The sequence below is a fragment of the Triturus cristatus genome, chromosome 8 (assembly GCF_964204655.1).
Source record: "Triturus cristatus chromosome 8, aTriCri1.1, whole genome shotgun sequence".
NCBI classification, from domain to species: domain Eukaryota; kingdom Metazoa; phylum Chordata; class Amphibia; order Caudata; family Salamandridae; genus Triturus; species Triturus cristatus.
The window spans coordinates 471,878,130-471,896,034 of NC_140591.1; the positions used below are offsets into that span (position 1 = coordinate 471,878,130).

The following is a 17,905-nucleotide window of genomic DNA, read 5'->3' on the forward strand; positions in this document are numbered from 1 at the left end:
AAGAGCCCCTGCAGCTGCCTATTGCTTAAAGATTCAGCCGCCCCCCCCCCCCCGAAATTTGACTCTAGTTGCGCCTCTGCCCTGACATAACGGAGATGAAACAACGCTTCTTGAGTGGTATTAGATGCACCCATCTCAACTTTCGGTTTCGTTTCCCACGACTACGGACCATACCAATGCAAGCGTACAGCGGGGGGAACCGCCAGACTGCAGGTCTGTGAAACATTGGGTATGTTCGTTTACGTCATTCGCATGCCACTGCAAAGCTATATTATAACCACACATGTCACAGATGGAAGGTAACAAATGGTATGTGCGCTTTGCACGGAGCTCCGTTCTGGCTTTGCTACATAATTCCCAACCCAGCAGCAGCTGTACTTAGTACGATTTGCCGCCAAGCATCGACTTGCTCTGCCTCTTCACCTTTCGTGGAGCTGCGCATGAGAACGCGCGCCAAAGCAGTCCGAGCTCAGCTTGACAGTGGGATGCTGACCAAGAAGAAGCGTCAGTCGGACACCCAGCGTGACCAATGGGTGCTTATTGGGCAAGGTAAAGCGCCGAAATCCGTGCATACAAACCGGGCTGCATACATGTATTCGGGATTTTCCTCTGTAAAGGAAGGTTTGCTGGAGTCATAAACAAAGAAATGAGACTTGAAGTGCAACTCCACATGTGAGCCGCCTTATTTAAAGTAACACTGTGGTGTGGAAAATAACTTTCACCTTCTAAGTTCGACACTTTAAGGCACAATGTTTATTTTATATATTACAAGACGTGACTTGCAGTACACTGATTGTCTTGTATTTATAATATTTACTTTGTTACTTTTAGTGCTTCTGTTTGAAGCTTCGGAGTAGGCAAACTTTGAAATGTGTTTGCACTGGTACATGATTGTATGAATAAACACAGTCCGTTGTGCGGGCTCTTTTTCTCCAGGGATTAGCGTTAGCGGTGCAATTTGGTACTTTTATGTGACTCTTGGAGTAAATTCGAATTTGTACCCAACGCAGGATGCAACAGCGATGTTCATCTACAGTAACACATGGCATATCCAAGATGTCAAGTGGCCTTATGTCATCTTCGAGCTAACACCTTCAGCCTGAACTAGTAAAGTGTTTTTTAATTTTTTTTTTTTAACGAAAAAATTGCATGCCAGGATTTTTAAGCCTACGTATGTATAGTTAAAAGCGAAACTACATAGCCCAAGATGCGACCATCTTTTGATTGAAAAGTTCGGTCTGGCTAAGGTGAATTGGAAAGTTTTGGTGGATTTAGGTAAATTCGCTTTTTTTTACGTATATGCTAGTTGAGTTGTGGTATGGTAAGTCACATGCCGAGTACAACATTGCATTTTTTTTTCAAATGTATTTGTATATTGAATTTTCGTCGCGACAACTTCAACATCCCAATTTCCTGTCATTTACATGTATGGCAATACTAATGCAATAATCGGCGCTCAACCTTACAGCTAGAACTTCGCAATGCATCCTAAATGCTGCCCCAATCATCAAAACTGTAGTGAACGGCATAGCATTAACACATATTTCTAGTCGGGGAAAGGCTAAGCTCAGGACACATCCCTCATGTCTATTTTTTTTTTTTTAATGCTTTATTTATCATTTTCTCAACAAAATAATAGCATACAAAAGGTCCATTTGATTCTAGGTGGGTAGTATATTTTACATCATTTGTCCTGTTTCAATAATGATTACACAAAAACATTTGGAGTGCACACACAATACTCACTAATGCTAGCAACTCTGCTCAGCTTCCTGAGGTGTACCCGCCTGAGAGGTTTGCTTTGTCTGCGAGCTACTGATGTTTGTGCTAGTAGGTATGAACAGAGAGGTTGCCATATATCAAGTGGCCTAGATGCTGGGGGTTGCAGCTCTGTGTAAAGGTCGCTATTGGTATTACAGTATGATATACTAAATATCCAGCCTTGTAGCGTCGGTGGGCGTTTACTCCCCCAATTCAATGCGACTTCGCGTTTCGCCAGCAATAACGCCAAAGCACTAAAGCGTCGGGAGGACTTGGGGATATCTTGCACGTATCCTAGCAATGCTTGCAAGGGTGAGGGAGTAATAGTTGTGTCTGTCATGCGAGATAGTTCATGAAACACCCTTGTCCAAAATTATGACACCCTGTTACATGAACATGTCATGTGTGCAAAGTCTGCCATTTGGCTATTGCATCTTGGCAAGTGTGCAGCTGTGCTGAGTCCATTCGGTGTACTTTAGTAGGGGTGAAGTAAGCCCGATGTAGGAACTTATAATGTATTATTTTATGTTTATGATTACAGGAGACTACGCGTTTTTTCACAACGATATTGCCACTGGTTGTCTGTGAGAGGATGCCCCAGATCTTGTTCCCAGGCCCGCCGTGACCCCTCATCTTTAGTTGGGAGCATAGCGATAGCAGTTCTGTACAATCTGGACATCAGGTGGTCCCCGCTACTATCTTTAATAAGCAGTATTAATGGTGGGAAGTCCGGCGGTTCTAGTGGGTAGTTAATAATCTGTGATCTAAGCGCCCTCTGCAGCCTACACAATATAAATTGATCCATGAATGGGGCTTCACTAAACCAGTCCTCCTCTAACCATGAAAATATGACGTCCGGGAAACGAGTTCCCAAAAGTGTCCAGGCCAAACTTTGCCAAGAGCGCTGTACTGTTTTCTCCTGTGTAATGGGGATCCAGAGATTCCCAGCCAGCGGGAGTGCAGGAGAGTAAAGCTATTGCGCCCCGGTTGCCGGGAGGAGCTGCCTCCAGGCCCAACTGTTTGTCGACACTGTTTGCAGATCTTGTGGGTCTCGGGCCATGCCTATCGGCAATAAAGCTCACAAGGGGGTTGGGTGAGAAAGGTCCGGCTCTGGCCTCAGATACGGTATCCTGGCATCAGAATGGAACCAGTGTCTTGAAAAGCTACACTGTGCCACCAAGTAATAGATTAACAATCGGTCCACTTTATTGCTCAGCTTCCCCATTGCTGGGCCATAATTCATTTGGAAATTTGCAAGGTCTCTGTGAATGTGTATACCTAGGTACTTAACAGAGTCTTTGCACCACTTTGCCGGAAATTCCGTGCTACGCTCACAATGGGCCAGGGTCTGGGGGAAGTCTTCCGATTTAGACCAGTTAATGTGCAGGCCCAATAGGGCACTATACCGTGTGATCTCCCGAAGTATGGGCTCTATGTTCTTGTCTGGCTGCCTCACATAGAGAATAATATCGTCAGCATAGAGTGTTATTAAAAGTGGGCCCGTTTTCAACTGTATGCCCCTATGGGAGTGATTATCTTGGAGATGGCATACAAGTGGGTCCATTGCTATTACGAATAGAAACGGGCAGAGTGGGCAGGCCTGACGGGTCTCCCTTGATAGCGTGAACGAGTTTAAGGAACCGCTCAGCTGCACTCGAGCAACCGGTCGCGTATGTCGAAGGGACACCACCGAAATGAACTGCGACGGCATTCCCAGTCTGATCAACATGGCGCGTAGTAATGGCCATTCCAGTGAATTGAAGGCCTTTTCGGCGTCCATTAGGACCACCAAGGCTGCTGGAAGTGTAGGCGCGATCCTGTTCAAGGTAGCGAACAGTGTACGCAGATTCAGTGCTGTTGACCTATGCGGGATGAACCCCGCCTGCGCTGGGGCTATCATTTGATCGACTATCAGTGCAAGCCTGGTAGCTAACATTTTGGACAGAATTTTATCATCAAAATTTAATAATAAGGGTCTGTATGAACTGCACTGTAACGAGTCCTTGCCTGCCTTTGGGAGAGGTGTGATAACTGCTTCCCGCAGATGTCGGCGGGAGTTCGCCATTCTCGTTCGCCATTCTCTATAGCTTCCTGGTAAACGTAGATTAAAAGCAGAGCTAGGGTTTTCTTAAATGCCATGTAAAAGCTACCAGTGAAGCCATCTAGGCCGGGTGCCTTCGAGCCATCCATTGCTTCTATTGCTTGGACAACATAGTCCACTGTGAAGGTTTCAGCTAAAAAATTTCCAGCCAGACCAGTGCCACTTCGTCCAAATAGCTGTTGCTAACAGATGTATATGGGGAGACCTTGGTGGTGTACAGGTCTTTATAATAAGCTAATACCCTTCTTTCTATGCCAATAGGATATGTACTCGCCATCTCTGCCTGTGATGTATGTTTGCCCTCCACTAGGTCGTATGAGTCGTGCTAGTGTGCGCCCGGGGCATTCACCCTCCCCATATGTCCTTGCTGTCGCATATTTCCCAAGGAAATGGACTTCTCAGTCCGTAACCCCTTGAAACACTGTTAGTAATGCCGCTCGGCTTGTCAGTCCCTCCCGCAGTTTTAGACTTTACCTATTCAGGCGTCAAGTGCCGCAAGTTGGGCTTCAATCCGCTTTAGTGTTCGTCTCAGATCTTTAAGTATCCCTGCTCCTTTGGAGATAAAAACCCCGTATGTATGCTTTAAATGCTTCCCATAGAGTGGCCTTCGTTTTTACTGATTCTGTATTCAATTCAAAATACTCGTCGATCGCCACTGGGGGTTCTGCCCCAAACCCCGGATCTCGAAACGCCATCTCTGGGAATCGCCATTGTCTTCCCCTATCTCCAGCTTCAGGGACCTTGAGGCCAATCACCACTGGGACATGATCTGACAAAGTGTGTGGTAAGTGTGTTATTTCATGTAGCCATGTGACCACTCTGGGAGTTACAAGCCAGTAGTCCAGGCGAGTCCATGTATTGAGGGGGGCTGAATAATGCGTGTACGCTGCTTTCTCTTTGTGCAACTGGCGCCATGCGCCCGTTAACGGGTATGCCTCCCTCAGATTTGTCAACGTGTGTCTGGCCTTGGGTTTCGAGTCTGGAGTTGTGGCTGTGCTGTCAAGGCGTGTGTCTAGTAAAATGTTAAAATCACTGCCTAAACAAACTTGTTCCGCCCCCGTTTTGTCTATTTGTGAGTGAAGTTCAGTAAAAAAACAGTCCGGATCGTCCATGTTCGGAGCGTACACATTGGCCAGAACTATGGTTTCACTTTCAGCCATCGTTTCACTAACAAGTATCTACCTGCCAGATCAATGTATGTCTCTACTGCTTTAAATAGTAATCGCTTGTGTATTAAAATCGCCACTCCTCTTGCATAGGTACTGTACCCTGCAAAATATCGACCCCAAACTAGCTCCTAAGTTAGGTTACCCCTGAGGTGGTAAAAGCGTTTCCTGAAGAAATGCTATTTCTATCTGATGGCGCTGCAAATAATACAATGCCTGTTTACATTTACGGATATCATTAAGTCCTCTTACATTCCAAGACATTAGTTTAATATTCCCTAACCAGTTTATGCTACCCTGCATAACTAATCTGTGAATCTAATATACACTGTGGACCAGTAATACAATTGTACAATCCTAGGATAAATCTACTAACATAACAGGAGAATGAAAGCCCCAAAACCCCAACCCCACCCCTCCCATCCCCTTTTTACCTTCACAGGTAATCCCATCCCACAATCCCACAAAAAATACTTCCAATAAAGTACGGTGCCTAAGCTCGAGGGGGAGGCAACGCTGCACCTGCTCCCTGGTTAATGTATTTATTGCAAGAAAAAAAACAATTGTGACTGCCGCAACTATGGAGGCAATCAAGTCATTTCTAACTATAACAGTTAGAACATGCAATACTTATCAGCGTCCATTATTTGTATTTAGGGCCTCAGCTAGCAGAGAATAGTTCAACACTGGTGCTAGAGTCTGGTACACAAGGTGATTGTCCAGGGGAGAGGATGTTCCAGCGTGTTGTGCCACATCGCGAGATTTGACGAAGTCTTGCACTGTCGTGGGCGACTCAAATATCTGGGATTTACCATCTGTATCCACTTTCAATCTTGCGGGATATAACATCCTGTTTCTGATTCCCTCCTTGTGCAAGGCATTTTTAACTGATGCAAACTTCCTGCGGGCTTCACTGCACCAGGACAGTGAAGTCCGGGTATAGTGCAATGGAGGAGCCCTGCAATTCCAATGTTACCTTTTCCCGGGCCAGGCGCAATGCTGTGTTGCGATCCTTAAAGTTAAGGAGCCGTGCCAGTATGGGGTGAGGTGGGCATCCAGGCTTGGGCCTGGATACCCGCTCCACAACAAATGTTGTAGTAAAGGAGTTACTTCCAAACAGATCAATCAGGAGGCCCTCTACAAATCCATCCAACCTGCCAGTGTATGTTGTTTCCAGGACACCCGTTATGCGTACGTTATTACGTCGTCCCCTGGCCTCTAAGTCCTCATTCTTGATGGCAACGGTTTTAAGTATCCTCTCTATCCTTTCCAGACGCTCAGTGGCCTGCGCGGGCAATCTTCGAGGTCCGAGATCCGTCCCTCCGCAGTTTCCAGCCTCCCTTCATGCTTATCTAGTCTTGCCCCCATTTTGTCCAGTCTCCTGTCCAGCGTTCCGAAGCGCGTGTCCAGCGCCTTGAACCCGGCTCTGAGTTCCACCATGAACGCCTCGCTGCTTTGTGGCTGGCTGTAGGAGCGCAGTGATGTCTCCGCCATGTTGGCGCCGGTCGACTCCGCACCCCCACCAACCTTCTCAAATGGTAGTTTGTGTTGTTTAGGGTCGCCCTTGCCCATGGCAACTAGGAGGGTAACTTCCGTTAATTAGATGCAATGTGTCTGCACCAGCAGGTAGCAGTGGTCAGTGCTCAGCACCTCCCCCACTCACACTTCGTGGTTCTACCAGGTTCTTAAGGAGTTTAATGTAGGTTAGTCTTTATCCGTGGGAGGCCTCGGTCTTTATTTGCCACCCTAAATCCATCTTGCCGAGTCATTTTTCCCCCACAGCTGGCCTTCAGCCGTGCTCCCCGCTTGCATCTGTAATAATGATGTGGTTGCCAGGGTACTGCCACAGGTCGTCTGTACTGTCCAAGAAACGTCTCGGGTCTGGCTCCTTAGCAACTATTCCCTCATGTAGTCTGGGCAGGTTGCAGCAGGGGTGCCTCATGGGTACACATGCGCTCTTTTTCTGGTTACAGCAGATTGCAATTTGGTGTAGAGTTGTCCGACCAGGTAGGCTGTTTCCAGACTCACACGCGTTCTCTACAACTGCGGGCTTACCGATTCACGGAGAACGGGTGTTGTCTCTCGCCGATGCGTGATTCCCGCTGTGCAGTTAGCTTGTATAAGGCAGTCGGATCACTGGGGAGGGCGCTGATCTCCGTGCACTTTATGGTGTCAGCAGTCACTTTACAAAATAGGGTGGGGTCCGGGCAGGGCAGTTCGACACTCGGACGCTGCTTTCTGGAGCCCGGGGCTTCAGCTCTTCTCTGGGCCCATTACGTCTCTCACGCTCCGATGGAGTGACGTTTCACATTATTTTGCGTTTACCGGCACCGCTTCGTCGTGCAGCGTGTCCAGTTCTTTTCTGTGCCTCCTCTTCTAATATCGTTGTTTTAATGCCTCCAGGGCGGCCGAATCTCCAGGGCGGTCGGCGGAGCTCCAAAGCTACGCGGCCATCTTGGTCTGTAGCTCGGCCACGCCCCCCCATGTCTATCTATTTAGTAATATCAGAGCGATTCTATTGGCTGAAAGGAACCACATTTCCATCTACACTTATCTCCTTTACAGCTAATCCAGGATCATACACTCCTCCCTGAAGTGCTTTGTTACTCAGACCTAATTCCAAGCCTGCCGCTTCATAAGGTGGTCTGTCATCCGTCTTGACGTTCAAGATGATAATCATCTCGTCCTATCTGGTCACATTCAGCCTTCCTCTGGTTTATTTCTGAAAGATGGCCAATGTGTCACCCTCTGCCACTGTCCATTTCCACAATTCTCAAAATGGAGAGAGGAGTTTTCCACCCATGGCTTATCTGTTGCTTGGACAGCAGCCAGGCATAGTCTGCAAACACTGTTCTCAAGCCTTGTAAGCTTCTACCTCATAAAATAGGCTGAGCAGGACTCCTACAAGGACATTATCGTAGTGCCACCCAGTGTCCTCTTTGATCAGTTCCCACACCACTTGCCAGTAATGTTTAAGCTCCAAGCAACTCCAGAACATGTGTACTAAAAATCCACATTAGGATCGTGGCATCTGGGACAACAGTTTTGCGCCTCCAAGAAGATCCTGTGCAACCTCCTTGATGTCAGGTATACACTGTGGAGTATCTTATAGTTCATTAACTGAATTGGGCATTTCTGGAAGCTTTCAAGGGGCATTCTAGTATTTGGAGTGAGTTCCTATCCAATATTCTTTCCCTTGCACCCATTAAAGGGGAGATATCTACCTTAGCTTGTGTAATTAAGCTTTGATACCGCACTGTTATGGCTCTTGTAGTTTAATTGTGTGTCAACATGATTTGCAGTATGTCACAATGGGCTGGCTCCTCGTCTCCCCGGGTCCAAGTGGAGTTCAGATACCACACCAATGATCAGAATATTAAGAACTGACCCACCGAGGAGTAGCCTAGCGCGCAACCAAGATGGCCGCGTAGGCTTACGGCTCCCGAGGGCCTCCGCAACCTCCCACGTCTATCCTGACTTAATCCTGGTTTATTTGACGGGCTTTTGCAGATGAACTTGCGCTGAGGTGTCACCCATTTTCCGAATTCAGATCGGACGCCGGGACCCGGAATGGTTGCACTCCGAAGTTTGCGGCCTGCTCTTGCCTTGGTCCCGATCTCGAGCTGGTGAAGTGCCCGGGTACGAAGTGATCAACAGCGGCTGGCTGGGCTTGCCCTGCCACGGACCCTGCACTTTCACTTTCGTTGTCAAGCTTGCTCTCTGATATCGGCCGAGAGACTCTGGTGTTTCAGAGGGGCGCGCCAGGCGAAGTGTCTGGCCTGACTCTCGGATTCTACATGGGCTGACTGTCGGCGACGGCTGTGCTCAATTGAATTAGCTACCTGGTCCCCTTTTTTCCTGGTGCGGGCGGGTGCCGGCCTTGGTGGCCTCCGGACGATGGCGGCGAGACTAGACGGAGACAAGTCGAAACCCAAGTCAACCCGGAGGGGTGCCTATACCCAGGTCAATAACATGGATCGATATGCGCAGGCAAAGGGATCCCCTGGTGGCTCGCATAAATCGCCTGAGAGGTCTAAGGAGGTCTCCGGCCCATCGTCGGAATTGACCCTGCTGGACGTCATGGGCGCCATTGAGGAGATGAAGACCGCTGTGGGTCAGCAGTTTGATACCCTGGCTCATAAACTGGACGCGGTCCTGATCGATGTGAATTTGGTCAGGGCAGACCTGTCCAAAACTAACGAGCGAGTCGACTCCTTGAGTCAAGCGGCGTCGAGTCTAACTGTGGACGTGGCCGCCCTGCAGACGGAGGTCCGTAGGTTGCGGCTAGCCAGTGATCTGACGGACCGTCGACTTGAGGACTCTGAAAGCAGGGCTAGACGGAACAATGTTCGTATCATTGGAGTGCCGGAAAGATCGGAGGAATCTGCTGCGGATCTCTTTGTTGAGGACCTGGTGACCAATCGTCTCGCGCCTAAGGGACTGAGCAAGTTCTTTGCGGTGGAGCGGGCCCACAGGATTCCGGGTGGTGCGCCCAAGGTGGGTGCTCCCCCGCGGCCTATAATCGCCCGACTCTTTAACTTTCGGGATAGGGATGCTATCCTTCAGGCGTCGAGGGTTGCCGGGCCGCTGAAGTTTGAGAACTCCAATGTCAGCTTTTACCCGGACTTCACGCAAGCGGTCCAGAAACAACGGCTGGGTTTTTTGGGTGTCAAACGGCGCTTGAGGGACATGGAGCTGAAATATGCGATGTTATTCCCGGCGAGGCTGCGGCTTGAGTTCCAGGGTCGTTCCCACTTTTTCGACCGGCCGGAGGCGGTTGGAGACTGGTTGGATGCCCTGCCTCGGGGACAGGATCGAGACAGTCGGATGGCGGAGAGCGGACGGGATTTGGTGGAGCAGGATTAGAACTTGGTTCCTGGTGATGGACTGAACTGGTGACGTTTTGTACCTTGGCTCAACTGGACCCTAGATTGGCACAATATGCCCTCCAAATGCCCGGGGGTTGTGGGGAGCTAATTGGGGTCCTTTCCTCCTTCTGGGGTTCTTTTTGTGGTATGTGTTAGGGCGACAGGCACACTGCGAGTTGGGGGGGCTGTTTGGGCTCAAGCAGGGGTGCAGGGAGGGGGGAGTTGTGGTTTGGGGATTGTGGGGGAGGGGGGTTGTTGGGGATTGTTTGTTTGTTTCGCAAGGCAGTGTGAAGTTCTCTGCTGACTTATCCGGTTTGTGCTTTCCGGGATGTGGGTATCATGCACGGGAGTGGGATGGGGGGTAGGGGATTGAGAATCCTTTCGTGGAATGTGAATGGACTTGGGGACAGGATCAAGCGCGGGGTGGTGTTGCAGTTCTTGAAGCGGATTTCGCCCGACATTGTTTTCCTGCAGGAGACACATTTGATTGGGAACTCCTTCCATGCCCTAAATAGGAGGGGCTACCGCCTTGCCGCTCACTCTGGTTTCACTTCTGGCTCTAGGGGAGTGGGCATTTTGGTTAGGGCCTCTCTCCCATTGGAAGTTGATGAGGTGCTTCACGATGTTAGGGGGCGCTATGTGGCACTGGTGGGGAGATGGGAGGGTAGGACTATCTCGCTCGTCGCTGTGTATGTGCCTCCGGGGTTGCAGACGGCTACATTTGCTGATTTGGGGCGTTTGGTCCTGGGACTCCCTGGGGGGGTTTTGGTGTTGGGGGGTGACTTTAATGCCGTTGTCTCCGGGTTGGAGGACCGTCACCCCCCCCCCGGGATCTCCCTAGGGCTCAGGCCTGGTTGGGTGGCTTTTTGGACACTTTGGGACTTGTAGATTGCTGGAGATTGATGCACCCGGGTCAGGCGCAGTATACCTTTCACTCGGGGGCCCATGGGAGTCTCTCGAGACTTGATCACATGCTTATGCCAGCGATCCAGGCTGGGATGATTGGGGAGGTGCGTCATTTAGCCCGAGGTATTTCTGATCATTCCCCTATATGGTTGCAACTGAAGGTTGTCCCTGGGGCAGAGGGGAGAGTGGCACCCATTAGCCCCTGGTATCTACGTAACCCTAAGATCCGCGTGGAGCTGGTCAAGTCCACTGATCACTACTTCAATGATAATGTGGGGTCGGTGCCGTCGGCCGTCTCCCTATGGGAGGCTTATAAAGTGGTGATCAGGGGGCAGGCCCTGTCCCTTATCTCCCATGCTATGAGGTGCGAGAGAGCAGAGGTGGTTCGCCTGGAAACTGAAATAGCTGAAATGGAGGAGGACTTAGAGCGGGGAGTTACTGATGAGAAAGTGCATGTTCTCAGCCTCAAACAATCAGATTATAGAGCGCTAGTCACGGAAGCCGCTAAAGGGATGAGTAGAGAGCAGCAAGGACGACTGTATGATGTGGGGGACAAGGCCGGAAAGTTGATTGCTTGGTTGGATAAGAAGGAGAGAGCGAGCAGGGTGGTGCCCGTTGTGGAGAGAATGGATGGAGTGCGTGTGACTGACCCGGTGGAGATCGTTGACTGCTTCGCGGCTCATTTCCGCGGGGTATACTCTCCGGTATCTGTGCGTTCGGAGGAGGATTCTCATCTGTTGCTTAGAGACATTGCATTGCCAACCCTATCGGAGGCTGATGCAGTTTTGATGGAGGCGAAGTTGTCGTCAGATGAGATCGCTCTGGCCACTCGCTCGATCGCATCGGGTAAAGCGGTGGGTCCTAATGGTCTTCCCATCGAACTATATAAGTTGCGTCCCGATAAGATAGCGCCGCATCTTCGGGACATGTTTTTCGCGGCACGTGCGGCAGGCTTCCTCCCCCCTGACCAACGCCTCGCCAACATAGTTGTGATACACAAAGAGGGGAAGCCGTGAGATCGCTGCGCCTCCTATAGGCCCATTTCGCTACTGAACGCAGAACCCAAAATTACGGCTAAGGTATTGGCTAATCGACTGGCTCGGGTCGTGGGCGACTTGATTCAGCAGGATCAGTCCGGTTTCATACCTCATCGGAACACCGCTCTAAATTTGAGGCGGTTGCACGGCGTGCTGGCTAGAGCGTAATTTATACGTGAGCCGGCCATCTTGGCATCTTTAGATGCTACTATGGCGTTCGACACTTTGGAGTGGCCATATATTTGGGCCGTGTTGGCGAAATTTGGGTTCGGCCCAGAATTTATTGGTTGGGTAAAATTACTATATGCTGACCCTCTGGCTCAGGTGGTGGTGAATGGTAGGGTGTCGGCTCCCTTCGCACTGGGGAGAGGTACGCGGCAGGGATGTCCGTTATCACCCCTTCTCTTTGCACTTTCTTTGGAGCCTCTCGCCGCCTGGTTGCGTTGGGAGCCGTCGTTGCGAGGCATTAGATGGATGCCGGAGTTTGAAGACCGTGTCTCCCTTTACGCGGATGACATCCTTCTGTATCTCACCTCTCCTCGACAATCGCTGATTGTATTGGTGGACGTACTGAATTCCTTTGGTCGCAACTCCGGCCTGGTCATCAACTGGGCCAAGTCGTGTGTTTACGTCCTCTCGGGTGAGGCACCCCTCCTGCCACGGGATTGCCCTATCCAGATTGCTACCCTGGGGTTCAAATATTTGGGAATCTTTATCTCACTGGATCCCGCGGTCCGCTGTGAGCGACTTCTCCCACCCCTCCAGCGATTGAAGGCCGACGTCGCGAGGTGGCGACGGCTTCCGCTCTCGCCACTTGGACGGGCGGCATTGTTTAAAATGATGTCGCTACCTCGCTTCTTGTATGCTTTGCAAAATACTCTAGATGTTGTGCCGGCCCGTTATTTCCGGGAGGTGGAGGGTCTTCAGCGCCAACTGTTTTGGGACGGGCGGCCGCAGATTGCTCTTGCCAAGTTGACGCTCCCTTGGTACGATGGGGGGTCGCCCTCCCCGATATTAAACAATACTATTGGGCGTCTCAGTTGGCGGCGGTGAACCACGGGATATACGGTCCTGCCTTGAATCCGGCCTTCGAGATGGATACATTTCTGCTCCCGGGTGGGGACTATAATAGGGCGCTGTACTCGGTGACCCCGGGCACGCGTTTGACAGGACCCAGGTTGCGGTACGTGTGTGGCACGCGGCGAATGCTGCGATGGGGTGGAGGGATCGCTTGACTCGGGCGATGCCGTTGTATGCCTCTGAGCGGTTGGGCTGTTTGTGGAGATCGAAAGGCTTTGAGAAATGGGATATGATTGGTATATGTAAGGTGGGTGATCTCTGGGCGAAGGGGTCTTTCAAAACGTTTGAAATGCTTAAAACTGAATATAAATGAAACGATAGAGAGTACTTCCGGTATGCTCAAGTCTACCATGCGCTGTGTTCGGTTTTTCCAGACGTTGCTGCTATCCCCGAGTACTCCCCACTGGAGGATAGAGTGTTGGATGGCTATGTGCCCGACAGCACTATTTCTCTGATTTATAAGAAACTCATTAATGATCTCGCGGACTTGCTGCTCCGTCTGCGGGACGCATGGACAGGCGATGGCTTGGAATTGGACGATGAGGACTGGGTATCGGCGGTGGCCTCCCCGAAAGAGGTGGCGATCCCGGCCCGCTTACGATTCGTACAGCTGAAGATCCTTCATAGAGTGTATGTCACGTGGCCCGGTTTGCTGCGTATGGGTTACTCGATGGATGGACAGTGTAAGCGTGGATGTGGCCTGTCGGGTACCTTTCTCCATATCTTATGGGAATGTTCGGAGGTTGTGCGATTTTGGAACGGTATCCACACCGTAATGGAGGAGGTCACGCACGTTGCTCTGTTGCCAGAGGCTAGGAGGTGCTTGTTGAATGTCTGGGAACCGAATGATTGTAACGCGGCACAGACGCAGTGGGTGACCTTGGGGTACATGGTGGCTAAGCGTAACATTGCACAGCTGTGGGGCTCCCCGAGGCCGCCCACGATCGAGGTATGGAAGGAGAATATGGACTGGTGTATGTTTAGGGAAAAGACGGTGTATGTGGCGAGAGGCAAGCCAGGGAAGTGGGCTAAGGTATGGGGTCCATGGAATTTATATCGAGGACGTATCTGCACCCCGCCTTTGCCATTAGAGATCGATATTGCTTTGTCCCCCTAGCCACGCATTCCGCGGGATGGTGTGAGGTGTGTTCCATGCTTTGTTCTCCCGTTGCCCCCCTCTACCGCTTCCAGACAAGACCTGCTTTGGACACTGTACGTTATTCCCCGTCCTGGGAAGAGCACGCTGCTATTTCAGACTCTCATTGCCTTGAGTGTGTTTTATATTTAATAAAAAATGAAACTGTTTATTCCGAATGCTCCTGGCCTATGGCCACGGCCTGTTACATGTGCTCACGAACTGCCGGGAGCTTTGCCTCTGGATCATTTGAATGTGTGGCGTTGCACTGCGGGCCCTCGGGCTCTATAGCGGCCGGCCCTGGTGGTTGTAGGCCCTTGTCTGTATTTTATTGTGTATCAACAGTTTCTAATAAAAAATTTTAACAAAAAAAAAAAAGAACTGACCCACCAGGATTTGCATACTCTGTCGTAAGTCCTCAAAGGTAGTGAGCTTTTTGTTATTGTGCAAGTCTCTTGTGATCACTGCAATTTCTACCAACCAGCCTTTCTGCCAATTGATTCAATCTTACTCAATTGTGGATGTGTCCATAACAGGACCTCTAGGGCATATGCTTCTTTTTTGTTGGACTGGAGCGAGCATTGCTTCCAACGATACCAAGCAATCCTCAGGAATTTGAGGTAAACGCATCTGCCATCCCTGAGATACATTACCTTAGTTAACAGTCCTTTTCCACCCTCCGCTTGCCCCATATATTTGATCTCGTCTGACAAGGTGTTACCCACTTCGTCACCCACTGCAGTTGGTCAGCAATGTAATAATGTAATAGCTTTCATAATTCAGAGCTGCCAGTTTTCCCTGCGGCCTCAGTGGCTGCAATTTTTCAGGGCCATCCTATGCCTCACCCCACAGATCAAGTCCAACAAAAATATAAGAGTCGAGGTAGGATCACCATTTTCACAACCGCCAATCTTCCCATTTCCGATAGGGGCAACTTTATCCACAACCAAACACATTTAATTGCAGAAGATATCATCTTCCCGAGGTTTCCTTTAGCACATCTCATGGTGCATCATAAACTTGAATCTCTAGTTCCCTGTAAGACCATAGGACCATTGCAGGAGCAGCTACCTCTCCATAGCCTCCATAGGTCTCGGAGGGAACTAGCAGGATTTCTGGATATTCATTTTCTTTCCAAAACCCTGTAGCTGCTCCAAGACCACAGGTGGGTCGACAGTCGGAGTCTTTAAATATTTTAATGGCATTCGCATATAGTGAAAGCAGATGTGTGTGGCCATGCTCCGTTGCCCCCCTGTCTAGCTATTCCTGCCTATCCATAGCCTCCATGGCCAACACAAATAGCAACTAGACATCCCTGTCTTATCCCTCTCTCCATTGGCCACGCATCAGACACAAACTTGCCAATGTGTATCCTTGCCATTGGCTTGGCTTATAGTAGCCTGACCCACTCTCTGATCCCAAGCCCAAATCCCATCACTTAAGCACCAGTTTTAAGGAAGTCAAATTCAAGGTATCTGCGTTTCTTTTCCATATCTAGTGCAGCCATCGCTGAACCCGATCCACCCATCAATGGTTTATTCACCAAATGATAGAGCCTTCTAATGTTAGGGGCTATGTTTCTCCCATAATAAATCCCAACTGGTTGGGAAGAAGGAGTCCCATCAGTAATGGAGTCAGTCTGTTTCCCAGTAGCCTGGCAAAGATTTATAATTTAGATTCAACAAGGATAAGGGTTGATATGAACCCAACACAATGGGATTCCTCCCTGGCTTCAACAGCGTTAATACGGTTGGCTCATTCATAGAATGAGGCAGCACACACTGTCCTTCGAGTCTAGGTACATCTCCAACATTTTGGTATGGTAGGTCCCATGCCCGGTACAACATTACATATGCTTTATCAAATGTATTTGTAAATTTATTGAATTTCCTTCATGACCAGTTCAACATCACATTTTCATGTTATTGACATGTATGGCAACAATACTAATACAATAATCAGCTTTCACACTGTGCAGCTAGAACTTCTTATGGCATTGTAAGGATTAGTATATCCTGATATGTACTGTGAAATTCTTGAGGCAACCCATTGCTATTAGGCAGCTTACCCTTCGCCAGACCTTCTGCGCAGATTTACTTTCTTCCACATCTGCAGCTCATCCATCTGGGCACGCTAGTCAGAAGAAATTCTGCAAATTTTATGTTTTTTACAGTCAATAGCGATTGGATCATGACTTTCATGCAGTCTGGAGTAATACTCCGTTAAAGCTTTGTTAATTTCTACTGGGGTGTTCACCAGTAAATTGCATTGGCTTCACAGTGCAGTAATAAGAGTTGATGGCCTTTCGGATTTATTTAACCAGGCGAGCATCCCGATTGCTTTATCGCCTTCATCATGTTTCCTGGTAACATAAGCTTTATAATGATTCTTTCTCTAATAGGAATATGCCCTTTCATCTGAGTGTAACATACTCTAAGCATCCCCCAATTAGTTCACTATAGAGAAAATCTCGTACCCAACTGTGCTGCCTGTGTCCCTTGCAGTGCAGGCAGTGACCTGTCTACCTCAACATTACAGCGTTGCACACTTGTGAATGATTGTGTCCAGATCTATTCACATCAAAGCCTCTCTCGTGTGCCCACTTTATTGATATTTAACTATTTTTTTTGGTGCAGTGCTCAACCGGCCACCGGCTCCAAACACGCTTATTCTGAGGCTTCCGCAATTGTTGCTGGCTCAATTGTCAATGGAGAGTTAAAGTCTTCCATAGTGCATACACAGGCACTTGGGGACTGTACGGCGCAATTGGCGGAGCTGCATGCTCTTGTTCTTGCTCTCGAGTTTGCTGATCCAAATGTGAATACTCTTATTGTGTGCAATTCCTATTACTGTGTCCAGTCTTTTAATGACAACTTATTTTTTTGGTCTTAAAATGATTATTGAGACTCTAAAGGCAGCGCGATCAAGCATAAACCGCTTTGGGTTCGAGTGGCAGACCTTAAACAACGTCTGCCCCTCACACATGTTATACATACTCTTGGCCATCAGCGTGTGGGAGCACATGCTCTTGATAATTCTTTGGCTGATGAAGCGGCCAAATGTGCAGTAGCCACATGTTCCTTAGCAGCAGTTACAAGGTCCATGACTAAAATAGATAATGATATTCTGGCAGCGGTGACTGCTACAAGGGTGGGAACTGCTTATCCTCAGGGTTTCCCTTTGAAATACTCTTATCATATAACACCCGAACAGGTTCCTTATGCTATGATTCCTTCAGTTGGGGATCGGCTGATTCCCAACATGGACCGCAGAATTGCACTGATCAAAGCCGCACACGAAGGCATAGCGTTTGCACATGCTGGGGTGTCGGCGACAGTCTCTATTTGACAGCAACGTTACTGGTGACGTGGTTTGTATAAACAGACCTGTAATTATGTACTTTCTTGTGACATCTGTCAGCAAATCAAACCTTCTGCGGTCACACGCCCACCTCAAACACAGCTGTGTATTTCTAATCAACCTTTTGGCTGTGTGTATCTTGATCACTGCGGTCCACTCTCTTCTGATACTGTGTATAAATATATATTTGTTGCAGTTAATTCGTGCACTAGATTCCTTTGGGTTTGGCCAGAACGCAGTGCTGACGCTCGAAATGTCATCAGGGATTTGCGTGTCTTTGTTGGGATGTTTGCCTGTGGCACCTTCCATTCTGACCAAGGTCCAGCGTTCGCCTCTAAGGCGTACAAGTATGCGATGAAGTCAATGGGGGTGCTGGTGCAGTTCCTGTCTCCATACAGGCCTGAGGACAATTCAATTGTGGAGCGAATGAACCGTGACTTAAAGCAATCCTTGACAGCTAAAGTCTTCGGTTCTGGCAGGAACTAGCTGGC

At 49.2% G+C, this 17,905-nt stretch overlaps 1 protein-coding gene across 1 annotated transcript in view; it reads left to right on the plus strand.

The window, feature by feature from the left end:
• Nucleotides 1-232: 232 nt before the first annotated feature.
• The window catches only part of RNASEH2B (ribonuclease H2 subunit B), a 247,040-nt gene continuing 229,367 nt past the window's right edge, over nt 233-17,905 (plus strand). The window contains exon 1 of the mRNA XM_085621944.1: nt 233-549. Coding sequence (XP_085478070.1) covers nt 312-549 — 238 coding nt within the window. The 5' untranslated portion in view covers nt 233-311. The remainder of the gene's footprint in view (nt 550-17,905) is intronic.